Source organism: Hippoglossus stenolepis, chromosome 12 (assembly GCF_022539355.2).
Source record: "Hippoglossus stenolepis isolate QCI-W04-F060 chromosome 12, HSTE1.2, whole genome shotgun sequence".
Taxonomy (NCBI): Eukaryota; Metazoa; Chordata; class Actinopteri; order Pleuronectiformes; family Pleuronectidae; genus Hippoglossus; species Hippoglossus stenolepis.
The window spans coordinates 20,517,939-20,539,981 of record NC_061494.1 but is presented as its reverse complement, the minus strand read 5'-3'; the positions used below and the strand labels follow the sequence as shown (position 1 = coordinate 20,539,981).

General features: G+C 44.4%; 2 protein-coding genes across 7 annotated transcripts in view; both read right to left on the bottom strand.

The window, feature by feature from the left end:
* Positions 1-57: 57 nt before the first annotated feature.
* On the bottom strand, positions 58-17,513 carry mmrn2a (multimerin 2a). 3 transcript variants are annotated; one of them, XM_035172609.2, is made up of 11 exons: positions 17,279-17,513; positions 11,069-11,191; positions 10,628-10,734; positions 9,496-9,576; positions 7,205-7,354; positions 4,190-4,581; positions 3,872-4,066; positions 3,255-3,719; positions 2,676-3,039; positions 1,373-1,900; positions 58-986 (listed from the first exon to the last, which is right to left on the bottom strand). In XM_035172609.2, the coding sequence occupies exons 1-11, from the start codon at positions 17,503-17,505 to the stop codon at positions 586-588; spliced, it is 3,033 nt and encodes a 1,010-aa protein (XP_035028500.2). In that variant the 5' UTR covers positions 17,506-17,513; the 3' UTR covers positions 58-585. The 3 variants fall into 3 exon arrangements, with proteins under 3 accessions (XP_035028500.2, XP_035028501.2, XP_035028502.2); XM_035172610.2 differs by having other exon boundaries at positions 4,190-4,578; XM_035172611.2 differs by having other exon boundaries at positions 11,069-11,185.
* A 3,810-nt stretch (positions 17,514-21,323) lies between these two features.
* LOC118118560 (echinoderm microtubule-associated protein-like 6) overlaps positions 21,324-22,043 on the bottom strand; it is a 37,978-nt gene continuing 37,258 nt past the window's right edge. For all 4 annotated transcript variants that reach the window (XM_047342477.1, XM_047342479.1, XM_047342478.1 and 1 more), the window contains one exon: positions 21,324-21,850. In XM_047342477.1, coding sequence (XP_047198433.1) covers positions 21,826-21,850 — 25 coding nt within the window. In that variant the 3' untranslated portion in view covers positions 21,324-21,825. The remainder of the gene's footprint in view (positions 21,851-22,043) is intronic.

The following is a 22,043-nucleotide window of genomic DNA, read 5'->3' as shown; positions in this document are numbered from 1 at the left end:
ATTCAGTTCATTTCATGTTAATTGATTCTCCTGTGGCGTCGTGACATCACAGACTCGTTTGTAGATAAAACTTTTTTATTTTGTGACACATCTTTTCATTGTGAAAACACTTTCATCTCATTTCCACACAAATCCGGCTCAGCTGTTGGTTTATATAAATATATACTGCTCTGTGTGTTTTTACAGAATAATATTGGCACTTTACAAACATCACACACTCGTGACTTTACATAACAAATATTTTCTTCTCATGTAAAATATGTTAAAATATAAATTCCCTTTTAAAAAAAACTATTTTTCCTAAGAAGGGATTCAACAAAACTTTCTGACGTAGATTTCAGAGCAGAATTCCTCTTTGATAAATGAAGCTCAGCTCAGTTTTCCAGACGCTGACGTAGCCACAAGTGTTTTTTTATCCTAAGAGAGAAGCAGCTGATCTGATGTCACGTCTTTAAAACCTCTGGTAGAAGTGAGCGAGCAGCGTCGGCAGCGAATCAGAGTGAAGCGTAACCATCAGGAAACACCGAACAAAAAGTTTTTTCTCTCATTGTCCTCCAGCAGTTATCTGATCGCAGCACAGCGCCCTCAGGTGGTCCTTTGGAGCAGCAACCCAGTGAACACATTGTCCTTTGACTCCACCCACGCTCCTCCCCTCAGTTCCAGCCTCACCTCCTCCCCCTCCCTCAGCAGCAGGAGGCTCACACCTGTAGCAGGCCCCGCCTCTGCCACCGCCCGTCGGTGTAGAGACGCCGGAGCTCCGCCCGACGCCCTCTGCAGGACCACGTGGGCGGGGCCCGGCCTCAGGTCCAAGGTGAGGATGAACAGGTAGAGCCCGCCCACTGGAGCCGTGAAGGTGCCGGAGTCCGAATGAAACTGACCCCGGTTCAGAGACGCATCGAATGTGATGACGCTGTCCGCGAGGCTCAGAGGAGATCCACCCACAAACATCAGGGAGTCTTCTGATTGGTCGGACAGCACAGGAACGCCTGGAGAGGAAAGGTCAAAGGATGAACACGAAGTTCAAACCACTCATTCTAACAGGTTCAGTGTTCAACAAAAAAGTTATCAACGTAGACTGCGTCCGGGGAGTGAAGCCGATGTGAAAGGACTGGAAACCTGTATTCTCTGGATTGACCAGTAGAGGGCGACTCCACTGGAGTCACATAGACCATAAAGCCCCGAATGCACTGTGGCCTGGATACTACAGTGTGATTGACAGCTAGTACCGTCCAATAGGTGCAGGTGGACGTTAACTTATTGAATTCGATAGAAACGGACTTATTTTTGAACCAGTCTCCCTCTGCTGGTCAATTGAGAGAATACAGGTTACGGAGTAAAACCAAACATATAAAAAGTAAGACTCCTCGCTCACCAAATGAATCCCTCTTGTTTCGATGGTCTCCTCCTCTTCCTGATCCCTCCTTTCTTCTTCCTCCTTTCTTCCTGTTCTCTTTCTTCCCGTCTCGGTTCTGCACCAGCTGCAGCAGTTTGTCGAGCTCCAGCGTGGCCTCGGATCCCACCAGCACGTCTGCGTTGCTGAACACGTTCTTGAACACCCTCAGGTGCTCCTCCAGGCCTCTCTTCAGCCACGTCACCTCCGCCTGCAGCTTGGCGTCCTCACCCCCGGGCTGCACCTCCCTCTGAGTGGAGGTGGTGGGGCAGGGGCAGGGTTTCTCCTCCAGCTGCTGCACCTTCAGGTCCAGCTCCTCCACCGTTTTCTCCAGGTTCCACAGATCGCTGCCGTCTCCTCCCAGCTCCTGATGCCTCCCAACAGGTTGGAGGAGAAGCTGTCGCTCCCTGGCCGCTTCTCCAGCGTCGCTCATCTCACCAGGAGGCCAGTGGTCGGGGGGAAGGTGTGAGGAGGAGGGCTGGTCAGCAGACGGCACCTCCTCTCCACTTCCTGGTAACAGAAGGAGAAGAAGAGGAAAAAGTTGATTATCTCAGGTCATGATGGGACGTCCAGCAGGGGGCGCAGGTGAGGTAATGATGTGTTAACATCCGACTGAAAAACCTCAAACCGTAATAATCTCAACTTTGTTTATTATTCAAATGTATTTTATTCGTTAACTTGTAAACAGCAGCATCAGTTAATCAGGTTAGCATCAGAGTTAACTTTAATACATTAACAAAAGGTTTATTCAGTTACTCTTTTTTACTGATGAATACTAAATTAATGAAGAGAAAATAAAAAATATAACTACAGTTGGTGAAGGTTTGTGGTGAGTTGTTGTAGTTTCACACATTTGCCACTAGGTGCTGCTAAAGAGTTGGCTGCATCCAGGAGATGGTAAATTTAGATTTGATTAAGTTTATTCTTATAAATAATGTGTGTGTGTGTGTTGTAACTTTTGCTGCCAGACCTTTTTACAGTGGTATTTATTATACTTACAGTCAATATCAGTATATCTCAACACCCCTCGTGCAACTATATGATAATTTCCTGTTAGTATGAAATGTCTTCAGTGTGTTTTTCTGTTTGGTTTTTACAAAGTCAGTACTTTGTTGCTGGGGCCACATGGACCTCGAGGCCCCTCGTGAATCCTGCAATGTTGTGTCCATCAGCGAACACAAGAAACAGTTTGTATCGACTTCTCTGAAATCTAAACCAAGCATCCGTCCTACCAGAGTAGAGAACAAACTTCTCCAGCTGAGACGTTCCTCCTGCTGGTTCGTACCTGTCCTGCTGTTGAGCAGCGACGTGATGCTCCGGTTGTGACTGCTCAGCTGCTTCTGCAGGTGCCTCAGCTGCTTCCTCAGGGCCGGGATGGAGTTGGCCTCCTGGTCCTGGAAGGGCCACTCCAGGAACTCCAGCACCTCCTCCCCCAGCTGCAGCTCCAGCACGTCGCTGTGTCGAATGACGTCTTTGAGCAGAGAGTTGAAGGAGCCCGACAGACGGTTCTTCCACTCCTTCAGCTTCTCTTCCCGCTCCTTCAGACCGCTGACCTCGGCCTGGACGTCCGTCAGCGAGCTGTCCAGCCGGGTCAGGGTGTCGTCCAGAGTCCTGGTCCTGCTCTGCTCCCAGACCAGAGACTCCTTCACCTGCAGGACATTGAATTAAAAGGACTTTTTTCTTATTGTCTCAGTGTGTTCGTCCATTTTTCAGCACTTTGCTAATTCTCTGCTCTGTGGCTCTCCGCTCCGCTCGACGACACGTCTTCACTTTCTCCAACAGAGAGTGTGTGTGTGTGTGTGTGTCTGTGTGTGTGTGTGTGTGTGTGTCTGTGTAAGAGATTTTGTGTGTTTATTTTTCCTACCTGTTGGAGGTCATGTTGAATTGCTTCTACCGCCGGCTCCCAGTTGCTGGCCCTGCCCATCTGCTCCAGCTCTCCCTCGTTGTTCTCGTCCAGAGCCATTTTGTTCTCGTTAGCCAGCGCCGTCACGTTGGCAACGCTCCTGTCCAGCCGAGCCACGGCGGCCGTCAGCCCGCTGCAGTCGCAGTTTGCGGCTGAGTGGTTCTGGTAGAGGGCGTCGTACAGGTAGTCTATGTGTACGTCCACCTCCTGCAGCTGCTTACTGTGCTGCGTCAGGTTCGCCGTCAGCTCCTCCACCCGCCTCAGCACCCCCACCTTGGCGTCCTCCACCTCCAGCCCCGTCTGCATGAACAGGATCATACTGTTTCGGGCCGTCTGGTTGATCAGCTTCTCCATTTGCGTGAAGTCCATCCTCAGCCGCTGGACGCTCCCCGAGGTCACGTCCATGTCCTCCATCAGCCCAGTCACCTGCACGAGATGAAGAATTTATGGCATTTTATTTTTTTCTGACTTTTTCTTTAAGTTACATTAGTTTATGAGCTATACTGAAGCCAGCCACCAGGGGGCGATCAAGGGCCTTTGCTCCATCTTTATTTACAGAATTTACACAGAAAACCCACCTTCACCGTGTTGTTGACCACCATGTTGTCCAGTCGCTCGATGGCCTCCCACAGAGAGGAGGAGTCTGAGGGCGGCGGCGGTTGGGGGGGGTGCAGGGAGGGACGAGGGAGCTGATCGTCCAGCAGCGTCTCTGTGATCTCATCCTGGTCGACCTTCAGCTCCGACAGCGTGGCGTTCATCGCCTGCAGGCTGACCTGAGATCAGAGACAGAGGTCAACGGCTGAAACGTAGTTAAATACATGTACCACTTAAGTCTTCATTTTATGATCATTACAATAATAATAGTTATTATAGTTAGATGCTGCAGGTCCACTGACCTGCAGCATCTTCTGGTGGCGTTTCAGCTTCATGTCGATGTCCGTCTTAAAGCAGGTGAGGTTGTAGTGCAGCATTGCATGCTGGGAGTGCAGCCTGTTCTCCATGTCCGTCCGCTGACCGGCCATCTGCGCCCGAACCTCCCTGATGTGCTCAGAAACCTCGTCCAGCTTGGCCTCCAGGCGCTCGTCCGCCGCCTCGTCATGCCTGGGCTCCTTCAGGACCCTCGCCTGCAGCTCCGCCCCCTGCTGGCTGCTCTTCAGCTGGGCCACGTCTCGGGCCAGGTCCCCCACCTGGCGGCTCAGGTGCTCCAGCGAGCAGTTGAAGCCCTGCAGGAGCGGCTGCAGCTGGGACATGACCAGCGCCATCATGTGGGAAAGGGCAGCAGGGGCTTCTGGGTATGGGAGGGAGGCAACATAATTTTAGATTAAACATAAATATAAACATTTATAAAAGTTTTATGTCTCTGCAACGGCGACACCCAGTGGCAGGAGGTATTATGTTTTTGGGTCCGTTCAGTTCTTGTGAACACGATATCTTCAAAACCTCTTGAGGACATTTCTTCAAATTGTGTTGTTGTTGTGTTGACTTGGACTCAAAGGTGAACTGATTTCAAAGGTCAAAGGTCACAGTGACCTCATATGAGACTGGAACTGCTCTGATTGGTGGAGACAAACAACCACAGGGTGAATTCTAGTTTCTTAATATCTTTAAGTTTGAAAAGGACAGAAAGTCACTGAAGTTATTTAGGACATGATCACAAAAAGCTTCTCACACCCACACACACTCTCTGCTCCCGGCTACAAACACACCAGGCTCAGAAAAACACGTCCCTGATGAATCATGACCCTCCGGGGACCTGCAGTCGGTTGTTCTAGTTCTAAAATGGAGCTGTTTTCCAAACTGGATTATAAAACACAGCACAGCCGCTCCGCCTGGAAAACAGTCCAGCAGGGAAACAGAAAACGTCTCGACTGCTGTTTCCATCCTGTGGGCGCTCTGCCTCTGAAAACACCACCAATGCCGCTGACGCACAGCGGGCTGCCGTGGAGACGAGAGGAGACGATACGAGTGTTTCCAGGAGATTAGATGAGATTTCACAGTTTGTTCCTATTGCTCCAGAAGAGACTGAGAGAGCGAAGCCAGGAAAACACAGTGAGCACAGGACGCTGCCCGTCCTCGTGCACAGAGCATCTGATCCTGTGTTGTTATTTCTGAGGTTTGAATCAAGCTTCTTACATTTCATGATTCATCTTCTCACTGATCCTGAGAAGAACATTGTGATGTTTGAATCACAATGACACGTTTTAATAACATCTACATTTTCTTTTACTGTTTTCCTTGCGTTTAAAGTTCCTTAAATTTAATGTCATCTTCGATTGTTTGAAGTGGATGGAAATAAAAACTAGAAAACTAGAAGAATTAGATGCTTATATTAGATTTTTTATATATTTGGAGTTTATGTCTGCTTTTATTAACAATCTACACCTGGAAATTGTTGATGAAACCTTTTTGGTGTTTTTGTGGCGACCATGACAGTTTTGGGAAATTTTTGGGAAGATTTATTCTTTTTTTGGACCTATCATTTATTAGATAGTTTGGAGTTTTTTCTAGAGAGTAAGGAACGTGTAAAATTACTTCAAAGAGGCGTTTGAAGGACTTTTAGTTTCAGTCTCAGGTCGGAGGTAAAGGAATGTGTGATGCCATCGAGGGTCCTCACAGATACAGAAAAACAAACCAGTGTGTGTTTGCCTCAGGTCACTGCTGTCAGAGACACAGTCCAGACGCACACACACACACTCACACACGCACACACACATGCACAGACACACACACAGTGATCTCAGCCTCTTTCATCACAACCTGTTTTCATTACGACAGACCAAACTCTCTGTTCCCACATGCTGCTGGACCCTGAGAGGTCAGAGGTCACCGTACAGTGAGGCCACGCTGCGACAGGAAGTTTCAGGTCACCTCTGACTCCAGCTGCGGGGGGGTTGAAATCAAACACCCCTGTCAGCTGGTAGCGTTCTAATGACTGTCGCTCTGATTTACGGTGTCGCTCTGAGTCCACTTCCTGTTTCGGACAAAACAACGTCTGTTACACAACCGCGCTTCTGTTTGTTCTGTCGTAAAAGTCACAATTAAAAGGTGAGACGACACTTTAATGAGCCACGAGGGGGAAACGGAGACATCGGGAACCAGAGAAGAAGAAAAAGAACCTGCTCACAACGGCTCTTTGTGTTAAAGATCTGGACAGAAACACGTTCGTTCCCCCCTGTCGACACAAGGACAGTTTACACTGACCAAACGTCCCTTTTTTTAAACGACCGGTTTATGATGTTATGAAGTTATAAAGTTCTTTACAAGTTTACAATCTTTTCCTGTCGGCTCTCTGGTTAAATGTCGGGTAATCAATCAATCGCTGTGTGTTCACCTGTCAAGAGATCTTCACTGATCTCATACTCATCCTTTCCTGAATCATATCAACGTAAATTCATCGTAGCGAAGGAGAACTTTAACTCTTGAGCCTTTTTAGCGTGTAAATGACTAATTCTGGGGACAATTTGGCAAAAGCAGATCAGATAAAGTGTTAAATAAAATGACAGAATGTTCTTTTAACGATGACGTCACGCTGCTGGTCAGTGAGGTCAAAGGTCAGAGAGAACAGAGAACTGTGGGAAACAGAGCGAGGCTCCGCACAGGAAGTGATGTCATGCACATGAGGGTCCGGTGACACAAGAGGTATAATATAGTGTCAGCATCATTTTAAAGTACAAACACACACACACACACACACACACACACATATATATATATATATATACACACTTCCTCCACAGGAAATCCTCTCTTTCTTCGGTCTCCCATACATTGTGTGTGTGTGTGTGTGTGTGTGTGTGTGTTCCCTCATAGGATGTGAATGAGACATCAAGATTATAAACATGATGACGCCAACACACACACACACACACACACACACACACTTTGATGGTGTAATAAATGGGGGAACTCACCAGACAAGTACTGCTGCTCTTGTCGTTTATCTTGGGCAGTGTGCGTGGTGTTGCGTTGGTTGTTTGCGTTGCTGGCGTCAGGCAGTTCGCCGAGAGATGCCTGGTGGTCGTTCTGTTCACGGTTCGGGTCGCCGAGCTGGAGCTGCACGTCTGAAACACACGAGGAAACCACATGATTCAAAAGAAGAAGAAGAAGAAAGAAACTGGATTGTTTTTAGCCGTGTAGCGTTCAGCGCTCCTCTGGGGTTCAGACTGAAGCATCTCAACAACCACTGGATATGTTTCCAAAAAATACTGATAATGATGGACGACATCACAGCTTCTTAAAGTGAAGCCAAAACATCTGGACCACCCCCTGGTGGCTGGGACATGGACCAAACAAAACAAATCGCACTGATGTTCATGTTCGTGTTTCTGATCAGTTTGGTTTGAATTAGTTATTTGCTGATATAAAAACAGGCTGAGACTGACTCCTGATTGGTCGAGTTATATACTCACCAGATGCCAGTGTTTGTATCCCCGGGGATATTTTGGCTTCATGTTTGTGCAGTGGGAGGAAGTGAAGACTCATCGTCCATCTTTATTTACAGTTTATACCTCAAACATTCATGTTTTCCCAAAATAAATAGTAAAATCAACATCGACCTTTAAAGCATCGTTAAATTCAACGGAGGAAGCGATTGATCAACAGGACGTCAGGCAGACAGGTAGCGAGTGAGACGGTGGGCGGAGGGTCGATGTATTTTGGGATTTCTCAGCTGACATCATTGTTGAACTTTGAGTTCGTCGTCCTGCAGAGTCCAGGACAAACATTCAGACATATTCAGAGACGGAAATCTGTGTGAAATCTGGTGCAGGTTGAATTTAAGGGACAGTTTGGCCTTAGTGGACGTATGAGCTCCACAGTCTAGTTTTCTGGGTAATATCCTCCTCCGTGTTCAGGGGGTGGACACGGTGACACAAACACCTGCACAATCTGATATGAGATCAGGTTTTAAAGTTATAAAGTTTAATGTGCAGCAGAGATGATGACTCACCTCTGGATCAGCAGGTTCCTGTTATTGTGTTTCTGCAGCCGAGTGATTTAATTACATCGACTTCAGCCGCACAGGAAGTCGGTTCAATCAGAGGCGTGGTGGGAGAGTGTGTGTGTGTGTGTGTGTGTCCGTGTCCTCCTCGCTTTCTTTGTTAAATCAAGCCTCTAAAGGCCAAAGGTCTATTTTAGTCTGAAGTTTTTTCCAAAAACATCGACTGTTTTGATTGTCAGAGTTTTCAGGAGTTTTCTCTGCCACATGTTGTACAAATATTCATGTTAACTGCATGGATCCAGCAGTACTACACATATCCTGCAGTACTACATGTACAACACAATGAGGTACATATGGTTTTTCAGCTGTCCATCAACCTGACTGACCGTGGACAGGAACCACTGCCCCCGCCCACCTGTGCAGCGCTGCAGTTAAAACAAACAAACCCACTCAGCCTCCTCACCCTCTCTCTCTTCCTTCACTTCATCAGGTCACATTCGTTTCATTTATTCTCAGGCTGCCGTGACCTCTGACCTCTGTACAGTCTGATAACAAACCTCCATCAGCGCGCCAAGGTACCCCTTCATTGTGTGAGTCACTGTGTGTTTACAGGTTAGAGGATGTGGGAGGTAGGTCCGGGGGGTAGAGCGGCTCGCCCACACCCTCTTCCCCGGAGGCAGGAGGAGCGGAGGAGGAGGTGGAGGCAGTGGAACCTTCTCCTGACCCGAGCTGGAGGTTTATCAAGGCCGAGTGTCGCTCTGCACTTCACTGTTTCCTCACTTTGTTAAAGAGGCAAAGCGTGAGTCAGAGCGCCCTGACAGAGAGAGAGTGTGTGTGTGTGTGTGTGTGTGTGTGTGTGGTGGTGGTGGGGGCTTTTAGATGAAGCACAACAACTTTGGTTCTGACTAACATATAGGAATTTAGTTTCAGTTTGACCCAGACCTCCTGTTTTGGTCAGACTAAGTTTAGGTGCGTCGGTCTGGACTTTGGCCTGAAGAACCTTGAAAGTTTCCTCAGACTCCTCGTTCCCAGATTCATTCAGACGATCTGGTCTCAACATCACAGAGTCAGTCTGGGACCACGTGAAGAGAAGGACAAACGCTGAGACCAAATCCACCGACACGATGCTGGGAGAGAACGATCTGACGACTGTGCGCAGGAGAACCGAGGAGAGCTGCTGCTGTTGGTTCTACTCTCACTTTAGTTTTAGTTCCTGAAACCTGTGCCCGTTGCTGTGCTTGTGTAAGAGAGGTGGCGTCGTACCTGGAGTGAGGAGCTCGACTCTCTCTGTTTCAGATTCTCCGGTCGGACCCGAGCCTCCAGAATCCAGCAGAGCATCAGGGACTGTCAGAGAAAATCACAACAACTTAAACAGACTGGAAACACATTTATTTATTTGTATGAGCATGTTTCTGACATGAAGACAATTTATAGCACTTTGCATAATTAGAAAGTTAAGAGAGAAGTACAGATGGGATGATGAAGATGAAGATGAGGGCTCAGAAGTGATTTCTAAAAGTTCTTGTATCCTCTTGATGTTTTTCCCTGTTCTGTGCTCCAGATGAGTCTGATTTACTCCCATTCATCTGTTCTGTGACAAACTGGAAGCAGAGTGAGAGCTGAAGCGATGAGTTTCTAACCTCCTGGAAATTAAAGCTGCAAATAGATTTCTGAAGCTGTTTTCAGACCTGCACTGAATCCAGATATGTTCCTGAAATGTTCCTGAAATGTTCCTGAAATGTTCTGGAGGTTCTGTATGTGAGAACGCAAATGTCTCAGTCATTGTCTCTGGACATTTTCTGGAACTTTTCCTTCAGCCCCCTAGGAAAATGTCTGGGAAATTCACAGTGAGCGAGTGGACGTGTTGATGAGGTTTCTAACACCTGACAAATTGTCTTTGATTGATATTGAATAATATAGAATAAAACAAAAAGAAAAGACAGAGAAGAGAACAGGCGAGGACGACCCCCACACACACACACACAGAAAATCTGGACTAAATTAAGCTTCTGAGCGACACAAAGTGAAACTGTTTTTCTCAGTGAACATTTCAAAATAGACTCCAGCAGAGAAAACAGAGCCGAGTGGACGAGGGGGGAAACCCAGAGTTTTTATTCAAGACATTTCCTAATTTTTATCATATTTTACTCAGTTCACTGCAGCTCCCGACATTTTCAACAGGACCTCAATTTAAATTCAGATTTTCAAACTGGTTTATGTGGTTTTAGGAGCAGTTACTTATTTTCTTTCAGTCCAGAGGAAATGAGGGATGAGTTCATGTTTCCTCATCAGTCTGATTTAAGAACTTTAATTTCATAAAAACATGACAATAATACATTTTTTTAAAACTATCTGTTACCATGGTGACAGCGATGCTGCTGCTGAGCTCACTCACCTGTTTCCTCACAGTTGTCTCCAACGTGTCCCGGACAGCAACGCCACTGCAGAGTGGTGTGGACCTTCTGCTTCTGTGTGTAGAGAGGTCGGGTGGACAGCTTGTACCTGCATGCACGCACACACACACACACACACACACACACACACACACACACACACACACACACACACACACACACACACACACCACACACGCACACACGTATTGTTTGTCTGATTTTATCTGAGTAAAAGTATTTTGGTGATCCTTGTATCACTGCTGCAGATGTCGACACAGAACTCGTTCAGACTTGTTGTTGTGGCTCCAAACTTCAGGACTGAGTTTCATTTTTTAACTTTTATTTCTGTCACACACACACACACACACACACACACACACACACACACACACACACACACACACACACACACACACACACAGTTGTAGTTGTACACTCACATGACCAGCTGACAGTCGGGGGTCCCGCTCAGACAGGGACTCTGAGACTTGATGGTGTACTTCTCTGTTCCACACACCACCACCATTGTTACCACACGCTTCTGCACAAATTTACACCTGTTCCTGCACAACACACACACACACACACAAAGGTCAGAGGTCAAGCACAATGGTTTTTCTTGACTTACCTCCAGCTGTTATCTTAAAGGGACAGCTCATCATTTTTAGAAACATGTTTATCAGAGTTAACAGTGTGTGTGTGTGTGTGTTCATGGAGGAACAGTTAGCTGCTTTAAGTTTGTTTGTGTTGTCGGAGAAATTAATGTGTTAATGTCTCCGTAACATCTGCTCTGGAACTGACCCTGCATGGTTGTGATGTGTGTTTGTTTGTGTGCATGTGTGTGTTTACCATAATGTTTGTGCCGTGACTTCCTGTCACATCAGCTCCACTCTGGTGTTTCCTAATCACTTGTGTGTGTTTGTGCCTCTTTATACAAACTACGACCTCGCCGTGTTCTTCCAGAGACTCGCTGCTCGTTAACCAATCAAAATGACACATCGCTCTCAATGAGCAGTAACTGATGATGTTTCCTCGTGTGTAACAAGGAGAACCTCACGTTAACTCACGTATCAGAAACGTTCCCGAGGTTTCCACCTCTTCTCTGTTTTTCCTGCTCATGTGGTCAGAATTTTATACAGAGAGATGATCACACATCTATTGTTTCTACATGTGAACAAACTCCACCGACTCAGAAAGGCCCTGTGTCATTTCCTGTACTGTCACTTCCTGCGGGGAGGAACAACACACACACACACACACACACACACACACACACACACACACACACACACACACACACACACACACACAGCTTTTCTTATGAGGATTTTGCACAGACCTCAGGCCGAACCAAAACCTTAACCTAACCCCATCTACACAAAAACACACACTTTGAATTACACATTCCACATTGAACAGCCTTGAACCGAAATATTTTAGCTTAATTTCTGGACGACGGGAGGAAGAGCAGACGTGTTGTTCATCTGTATTTTCCTGACATGCTCTGGAGGTTCTGTGTGTGAGAACAAACATCTGAGTCAGTGTCTCTGGACATTTTCTGGAACTTTCCCAGCAGCCTCCTAGTAAAATGTCTGGAAACTTCCCAGTGAGCGAGTGGACATGTTGATGAGGTTTCCAACACGTGACGGACGTGAAACTGGAAGAACACAAATATCTCAGGACGAAGAAGAGGAGCCGTACACGTAGAAGACGAAGACGTCAACTTGGAAAGACAAGGAGGTTCCAGAGCTTTTGGTGATGAGGGCCGACGCCGGTGTGGATGAGCTGTAAACAACAACACTGATCTTTCCACAGCACAATTTATACGTCATGTCCTGCCTCCTGCTGCTCTACAGGCTCCGCCCCTCGCCTGAATGTTCCACACATGTTCCTGTTGATGTGAACGAGTCGGACCCGGAACAATCTGCTGCTGCTGCTTCACAGGAGAAACAGAAGACTCCCACTCTTTCACTCCAGTTTCACAAGAGGTTTTAAATCATCAGACAATAAACCTTTAAGCTTCAGGTTAATTTGACCTGCCAGACAAAACTCTGGGCAGCAGCTCCTCCTGACTCTGTTTCTCTTTTTGATTCTTCCTCATGTGATGCAGATTATTTCTCTGTCCTTGTTTAGCCTGAGGGAAAAAAAATCTCTAAATCCTGTGGCTCCATTTCTCCAAGAGCAGAATCCTCAGCTGTGTCTCATCGTCGGTTTATCTGAGATACGCAGAGGATTAGAAGTTTTAACCAGTGAAGTGAAAACAGAGAAAACTCGACGCCTCTTCTCACAAACGATGAAACAGAAAGAAACTAACTGATGTTTTCATTGGATCACAGACGTGTTGATTAGAGTCTGTTTAACTCCAGAAATCACTTTAGTGCTGAAATGTTCTAATTTCCCCCAGGTTGAGATTTGCCAGTATTTCCCAGAATGCATTTGAAAACCCTCAGAGAATTGACTTTGTTAAATAAATCCAGAGAAGCGATAAATATTTGAAGAATAAATAAATCACGTACGTTTAAAATTCTGATCAGTTTCCAAATCCTCCATCAGTCTTTCATTTTCTACATAGTTTTTACTTGTTGTGTTGCTACTTAGCTAATGTGTGTTTCTTTGTGGATGTTTTGTGTCTTTTTGTCAATTTGTGGTTGTTTTGTGACTGTGTGTTTTTTTTTTGTCTCTTTGTGTCTCCTTGTGGAAATTTTGTGTGTCTTTGTGTCTCTTTGTGGTTGTTTGACTGTTGACTTTTTACTAGAAATCCTTCAGAATTCCTCTGTGACACCTTCAGACGAGTCAGAGTAAAGTGAGTTTCCAGTATTTCGTTTTTTGAATTCATTGTTGCGACATTAAAACACATCAGGACGTCACCTCTGGATTTTGTTTCCAGACTAAAGAGACGTGACCTTGTGGAAAAGACGAATCAGTTTGTTTTCTTTCGTTTCCTCTTATCCAAACGTAAACATCCAGTCACTTGGTTTGATTTTGATTCAGTCACTTAGTGAGAGGAGGCGTCACTTTGTTCAAACAGCTCGTCTCCTCCAGAACCAAACAAACTCTTTGGCTGCTTCAAGAAAGAGTCGGTTGTGTTTTCAGAGCGAGACCTTGACTCGTCCTGAGAGACTGAGTGAAAAACCAGCTGAGGTCTGCAGGGTTTCTGCCTCAGGCCGAGTCCAAGAGACGTGAAGGATGTTTGAGTTGATGAGGAGCCGGTGGGATCGTCACAGGAAGTCATTCATTCAGATATCAGGCATCTACACGGCTCAGCTGAACCTGCACCATCCAATCAGATAAAAACTTTACTCTGGTGTCACACAGAGATTCACTTTGAGTTTGTTGCTTTTCCCTCGTAGGAGAAATGAAAACAGTCTCAACATTAGCAGGAAAGTTCTCAGATTCAGACTCATCCCACAGAAACGTTCACCTCCCACCAACAGCTTCTGAAACATGATCTTATCTGTTCTTCTTTAGATTCATCTGCACAATCATCAGTTTGTCTTTAAATCCGTCTGATCCACATCAGAGCTTTTATCTTCCAGCTGCTGCCTCCTGATAGCGGCTGAGTGAGCAGACGATGCCTTCATGGTCACGTTATCTGCAGCTTCAGCTTTGATCTCAATCCGTCTCCTGACTGAGCTTCTTCTTCTTCTTCTTCTTCTTCAAAATAAGAGCGTGGACTGCAGCCATTTCTCAGACACTAACATTAACAGTTCATTCAGGTGATTCGAAGGTCAAACTGGACGTGATGCACCTGAACTACCTTTAAGACCAAGTCAGAGATTTGTCAGTGGAGAAATGAAAAGTAAAAAGACAAGAATTCTCCTTCAAGTTTCTCCAAAGCCTCAATCAGCAACGTTCTCCACCTTAACTACCTGTTGACCTCTGACCCTAACTGCCCTTCCCCAAATATAATACACCCCCCCCTCATCCAATCAACATTCAGCGTCCAAAGATAAAAACAGAGAAACCCTGAAAAACCTGCAGCACAAAGAGCTCCGTCATTACAGCAGTGTTTCAAGTGTGTGTGTGTGTGTGTGTGTGTGTGTGTGTGTGTGTGTGTGTGTGTGTGTGTGTGTGTGTGTGTGTGTGTGTGTGTGTGTGTGTGTGTGTGTGTGTGTGTGTGTGTGTAGTAGGGGTCAGTGTGTGTGTGTGTGTGTGTGTGTGGGGGGGGATGTTGTAGCTAATGGAGGGTTGTTTTGTTAGCAGCCCTCAGGATCATTTTACCATGCAGGTCATGAGCAGTTTCTTGTGTGGATGTGGGTCAGGGCGATGGAGCCTCTGTGAGCGTACACGATAAAAATGTCCCCGGAGACATTTAATCCTCTTATTTAGTCTCAGAGACTCAGTGACAGACTCGTCTCTTGTCTCACGTCTCACGTCTCAAACACGTCTCCAAACCTCAAGCTACAGATCAGATCATACGACAGAATAACTGATGAAATGTGATTAATTAATGAAAAGAAACTTGTTACAGCAAGAAATATTTTATCACCTCCACGTTTCCAGCTGCTGTTTCCGATTAGACACGTTTTTGTGTCTCTTTCAGAGTGAAAGTGTTTTTACACATCTGTAACTATACGACTTGAGGATAAATTGATATTTATTGATTCAGATCAATATCGGTAATCTTTTATTACCAGGACCTTGAATGTGAAGAGACACAAAACAACCACCGACTGCAAATAAAGATAAAGGACATGAAAGCTCCTTAAAATGAAGCGAAATCACATTGATCGCCCTCTGGTGGCTGGATGCGGTATAGCTCATAAACTCCTCCATGTTAGCAGATAGGACATGAACCTAAACTAAAAAATCTAATCAAGGTTTGATCATCGATGTTAATCTTCATGTTGCTGAGCTTCATTAAGTCACTTAAACCAAACACAGTTAAAGAGAGAACTTTTCTCCTCCAGAATAAAATGGGGGAGATAAGTGGAGCAGAGCAGGAAACTGTTGACTGAACATAATGAAGATTAATTGATTGGAGTTCTTTAAAGGAAACTATGTGCAGGTGTGGTCAGAGGACGCACACACACACACACACACACACACACACACACACACACACACACACACACACACACACACACACACACAAAAACTACAAATGTTAGAATGCTTGTGAAGCTACAGGAGAAATGTCCTGTGACGTACAGACGACCACATGATGTTCATTTTCTATTAATGATAATTAATCTTATGTCAGAGTTTTGTTTTTTCTTCTGCTCTCGTCCATTACTCATGTCAGGACCCCTCAGGTTTATCTGCTGACCCCTGTGACCTCAACTTTAACCTCATCCTGAACCCGTCGTTCACCCGAAAACCAAGTGTGGCCCTCAAACGGCTCTTAGAAGATGTGAGTAGCCAACAGAAGGTCCTCACAAGGATAGACCTACAAGCACACACCACACACACACACACACACACACACACACACACACACACACACACACACACACACACACACACACACACGCACACACACACACACACACACACACACACACACACACGCACACACACACACACACACACACACACACACACACACACACACACACACACACACACACACACACACACACACACACGAGTCACGCCTAATGCACACAGAAGTACCAAACAGGGACTTTTAAATGTTTTGACTGCCAGCCTGAATATAATAGGCTGGTACCACCCAGGCTGTTCACACCCACACACACACACACACACACACACACACACACACACACACACACACACATACAGGCTGTAGGCGTCGTCTCTGTGATCCTGTCGGAAACATTTCCATCCTTCACTAAAATAAAAGTTCTAACACAAATATAAAATCACTCAACGTCACTAAAGCATCAAACCGTCGTGACGTCACCCGTCGGTTTGTGAGCTGCTGTTCCGAAGAATTTGACATTTTGTTCATCGCCATTCCTGTTTTTTTTTTTAAACCAGAAGTAACCATATATGGAGGAGCGGGGGGTGGAGCTTGACTAAGCGCTCAAGGACACGCCCACCTACACCTGCCACCTGCTCCCATTTGGCGGTACCAGCTGTCAATCACACCGATACACACAGTGCTTTATCTTCTATTTGACTCTGAATGATCATAATTTACTGAATGAACATCGGTTGTATTCAAGAAGACTTGAAACTAGAGATTGAGACATAAACTCCTATAGGAAAATGTTTACTGACGTTTTATAAAGTGAGAAGTAGAGTCATTTGCTCATAGACTTCTATAGAAACAACCAGTGGAGTCGCCCCCTGCTGGTCACTACACACAATACAGGTTTCAGACACTTCTGCATTGTCTTCACTTTCAGACCCAAAGTTTACGTCCACGTTTATACAGTTTATTTTCATTTACTTCACAGAACAGAACTTTATCTTTAACCAAGATGATTCTTATGATTACTGATTATTTCAGCACAGTTTCCTGAAGTCTGTCGTGATGACATGAAACGATAAAATGTTCAATACCACAAACTATTTAATTCATTAAAGCAAAAGACAAAGAAAAGCAGCAATTGTTCGTGTTTAGGAAACTGAAGACTTTAAATTAACTTTCATAATTAACTGATTATCAAATGAAATGTAGATTAGTTTTCTGTGAATTGATGATTAATCGTTGATTTCAATGTGTTTGTATCTGGACTCACCCGATTCGGGCTAGTAGGTTCTCTCTCTCTCCCAGTGGGGGGGTCTCCGTGGCCTCCTGGTGAAACGTCCCAAGACCCCCCACTCCCATTCCTCCTCCCCCTCCTCCTCCTGCTCTTCCTCCCAGCTCCTCCTCCTCCTCCTCCACCTCGGGGTCTCGTGCCCTCACCTCACAGTGAGCGCTCACCAGTAAACCCAGCACCAGCAGCAGCTCCCCCACCGCTGTCATGTCTGCTCCGACCACCACACTGAGTGGAGGCTCGCACGACCACCAGCTGCTTATAAACAGCTGGAGGAGAGGGAGAGAGAGAGAGGGAGGACACACCCCCTGTTTCCTCTGCTGCTGGTGTGTGTGTGTGTGTGTGTGTGTGTGTGTCCTTTTTTTTTTCTAATCTTGTTGATCTGATCCGAATTGCACAAGAAGTTAAAACATCCCCCTCAGAGTAAAAGTAGTGCGAATGTTTGGAAATAGTAAAAGTAGAATGTTTACCTCCATCAGTTCATCTGTTGGTCTGAGTGAAGAAATTCCTTCATAGTTTTCTTCAGATATCGTGATCACATTCAAAATCATGTCTAGTGAAGCCACTGTGACCTTGACCTTTGACCTTTGACCACCAAAGTCTAATCAGTTCATTCTCGAGTCAAAGTGAGCGATTGTACCACATTTGAAGAAATTCCCACAAGGCGTTCCTGAGAGATCACATTCACAAGGACAGACGGATGCAGTTCGTCTCTTACGTTGGATCGTTAGCTTCTCAGAGCCGCTGCTAGCTCATTAGCTTCTTCATCGATGAATTGAGCAGATATCTTAAAAAGTTCTTTCTTTACTGATCAACTCAAATCTAATGTAAAATCTATTATTTAATTTTAAATCTCGGAGACCGAAGAACAATGTCCAGCCGTCCAAATACTTATGGCCTGGACTGTTCTGTCTCATGGTTTCTTCTCCTCCTCCTCTTCACTCCTTCTTTTCTCTCTTTGTCTGTCGTCATCCAGTTCCTGGAAAAGTGACAAGATGACAGGAAGTCCACCGACCTGCATGAGGAACGACCTCCTTCCTTTCTCCGTGTGTGTGTGTGTGTGTGTGTGTGTGTGTGTGTGTGTGTGGGTGTGTGTGTGTGTGTGTGGTCCTGTACTTTGTGGAGACTAAAGTTTGTGACCTGGAGAACGAGGACAGCGTCGGCCCTTTTCACCAAAACCTCTGGAATCTCCTCGTCTTTCCAAGTTGACGTCTTCGTCTTCTATGTGTACGGCTCCTCTTCGTCATCCTGAGTTATTTGTATTCTTTATTTATTTACAGTCTATGGATTTGATTGAGAGAAATGTACGTAGTGTCCTTTGAAAACCTCTGAAGCAGCCGATTCTAGTGAAGCCTGAGAGTCGGTGGGAGTTGGTCTGACGGTTCCTGTCCCGGCCGACAGAGCGAGGGGCTTTTCCACCGGGGGAGGTGGGGGGGCTCGTCGGTTGAGTGGGTGGGGGTCATTTCCGAGGATTGTTACTGAGCTGTGAGGAGGTGGAGGAGGGAGATTAGAAACGTGTGACGACAGAGAGAGAGAGAGAGAGAGAGAAAGTGACATTAGAGGAGAAAGGGCAGAGTGACACAGCAGCGACGGACAAATGATTTTATATAATTATTATTTTAAAGATGTTTATGTTTCAGCAAACCTCAGTTACATTTATTTGTCATAACAACATCTAATGAATCATTGACAGATTATTTATATAATGAGTTTCCCCATAAACATCCACGTGGATCAGGTTCTGAAATAAGATGCTGTAGATTTATATGTCGTGAAATGAGCCTGAAGGATTTGATGAAATTGTTTTCTAATATTTTCTTTGCAGAAATAAAACCCCGACGCTGTGGATGAACGTGTTTACTTCAGCGGCCTCAGGGAATCGGGTACATCGATGAAAACGAGTCGACACATCAGGTGAGTTTTCTCTTTTTCTCTGTTTATCTCGACACAAACAGACTCTTTGACACTTTTCACAACAGTTAATATTCAACAGTTCAGACACAGAAAACTCATCCACACTCTCATAAATAACATCTATGTATTTTCCATAAATATTTCTCTGAACATATATTTTTCTTCAGTGTTGTTTTTTACGATCACGTTGCTTTGAATGTTTCAAAGTAAAAGCAGCAGCAAAGCAAAATGCTTCTTTTTATACATTTTGGATGAATACAAGTTTGAACATTCTCAGAGTAGCACCAGACAGTGTACAAGTACAAAATAAGTTTAAATATGCTTTTAAAAAAACAACGGTGCAGCCCCCCCCTTAAATTAAAAAAAAACATAACTGAAGCAAACAAACAGGTAGAAAGACCCTGAAAGGCACTTAAGTGATGAGACACCCAAATGAGACGTGACTTTACAAACTCAAGGATGTTTCTGTAAATATAATTCAATATAATTTCTTCCAACGCAGAAGGAGTCTGACCAGAATCTGACTCTGTTACAGTTTATTCTCCAAAATGGTCCCATCAGCATTTGTAAACTCTTCATTTGATCGTTTTTGTTTCCGAGCGCGACGAGACTGGATCCAGGGGTCAGACGTGTGAATGATGCCGACACAAGCTCTTATTTACATTTGTGAAGAAGAAGAATGTGAGCGTCTCGAGATGGAATTTAATAAAAACTGATTATTTATTTGGAACGAATCATAAACTCCTGATCTCCATCGTCGCTGTGACTGACGAGACGATTAAAGGCACAAATAAGAAAATGATTATTTTGCCCAAAACAATAAAACAATCATAGACAAAAAATGCTGATACTGACTCTGCAGCTTTTCAGATCTTTATCCGGTTTAACTAAGAAAGGAAAAGAAAAGTTTGATTTAATTTCCAAGCTGTTATTCAGCTTCTGTGTTTGACTTTGAGAAACTTAATTATATTTGTCAGAATGATAAAGAATCATCAGAAAAAAGTTCAGTATCATGTTATAATGTGAGAGGTTCAAGATGTTTTTCATGTTACAACAAGATATTTTCACTTATGAGATAAAAACATTATCAAACAAGAGTTTCAGGGGAATAAAACGGGTGTGCGAATATTTCCGACATGTGTGATTAAGTTGTGAATGTTTTGTGCGTCTGGCCCCTGGACAGGAGGAAACTATTTAATGACAAAAACTGAAACTTGTAACATGGTTTGTTTGTTTTTCCACTTTCTGATGATAGTTTACGAGCTTTAATCGACAGATTCATTCATGATTAATTTATCGTTTACAAACTCTCCACAGATCAGTTACAAGAAGAAACAAAATCCTCCTTTCACGTGACACTTTGTCTGTTTGACCACATCAACAGAATGAATCATTAGTGTTTGTTGTACGACTCCTGTGTCCTTTTCACCCGGAGCCTCCAGAAACTCTCCTGCTTTTATAAATGAGTCATTAACGTTTTTAACTGCAGGCGATTCATCGACTCGTCTGAAATCAGGAAACTCATTATCGCTAATTCATTTAATTCTCAACATTTACAGCTGCAGAACTCACGACTTATTAAAAAGTGTGAAACACGTAATAGTATAATTTATATTTGACTAGAAAAACACTGATACGCCAAAACATTAAAGGTTTATATTTTATTTATTTTAATTGTTTATTAATGTTTAATATTTCTTTTTTTGGTCACACAGCATCTTCCACTGATATTCAGTTATTAATAGTTTATTTATTGATTATCAATAAAGTTTTACTCAGATTCATTCAAACAACAGAACTTTGATCATCAACATTTCATATTTACTTTTCTTTCTACATTCAGACGATTCTACATCAACAGCCAAAGTTAATAATTCTGCAGCTGTAAATATTCATAGAAAGATTTTTGAATCCTCATTGTGGGAACTGTTGTGTGTCTCTATCGTTTACTATGTAAGAGAAAAATAAAATAAAATTGATGGTTATTAAAAAACTTAAGAGATAAAAAGACAAAATGTCTCATAGAAGGAGGATTTTTCCCAAATTGGCAAATATTTGTTTTCATGAAATGCTTGTTAAAGGATTTATTAATCATAATTAACCTTTTATTAACCTTTTATAAAAGCAGCCAGGTCAGAAAGTGATTCACATTTTGTCTGAGCAGCTCAGACAGATGGAGCTGAACGTTCCTCTCTTCACGTCGTCAGCGAACGACCCGGAGACGCAGTTTGTTTAAAAACACACGGACGTTCTGAGTCAATCGGATCAGAACATGAAACCTCCCGTCACTGTGCTGATTGTGTGAGATTCGAACTGTAACCGAGCAAGAAAGTTTTCATCAAAACCATCTGATGTTTTCTCTGAGGAATCTTCTCTTTCTTTGTCACCTCTTCGTGGTTTCGTTGTGTGTCATGTGACCCATCATGTGACCCATCATGTGACCCATCACGTGCCGTGGATCGATGGGCCGGCAGCAGTCTGTAGTCCTCCGCCCTGTCACCAAGAAAAAGGTCGGTGGTGGCTCAGGTTGTGGGTTCGATTCCCCCTGGATCCACTTGTGGTGCTCTTAAGGCGCTCTGGATCAAAGCGTCAGCGAACGGCAGAAATCTGTGCGTTCACAGACATTTCCACACAAACACACTGCAACAGACACACAACAGACGTCAAAACATCAGAAACTCAAAACTGTAACTCTGCGAGTTTCTGGTTCTCAGATGATATTTTTTACTAAAGTCCGACTTTTTGTTTTGTTTTACATTCTTATGACTCATTATTCTGACATTTGGTCGTCAGCAATATTTCATAAACTAGACGATTTGAGTCTTGATAAAGT

Coding starts and splice junctions, on each gene's coding strand:
- mmrn2a (XM_035172609.2), bottom strand. CDS start 17,505: ATGACAGCGGTGGGGGAGCTGCTGCTGGTGCTGGGTTTACTGGTGAGC. Junction 7,355..9,495: donor AGTCGAGCTCCTCACTCCAG/GTACGACGCCAC, acceptor CGTGTGTTTCAG/ACGTGCAGCTCCAGCTCGGC. Junction 3,720..3,871: donor TGGTCAACAACACGGTGAAG/GTGGGTTTTCTG, acceptor CATCTCGTGCAG/GTGACTGGGCTGATGGAGGA.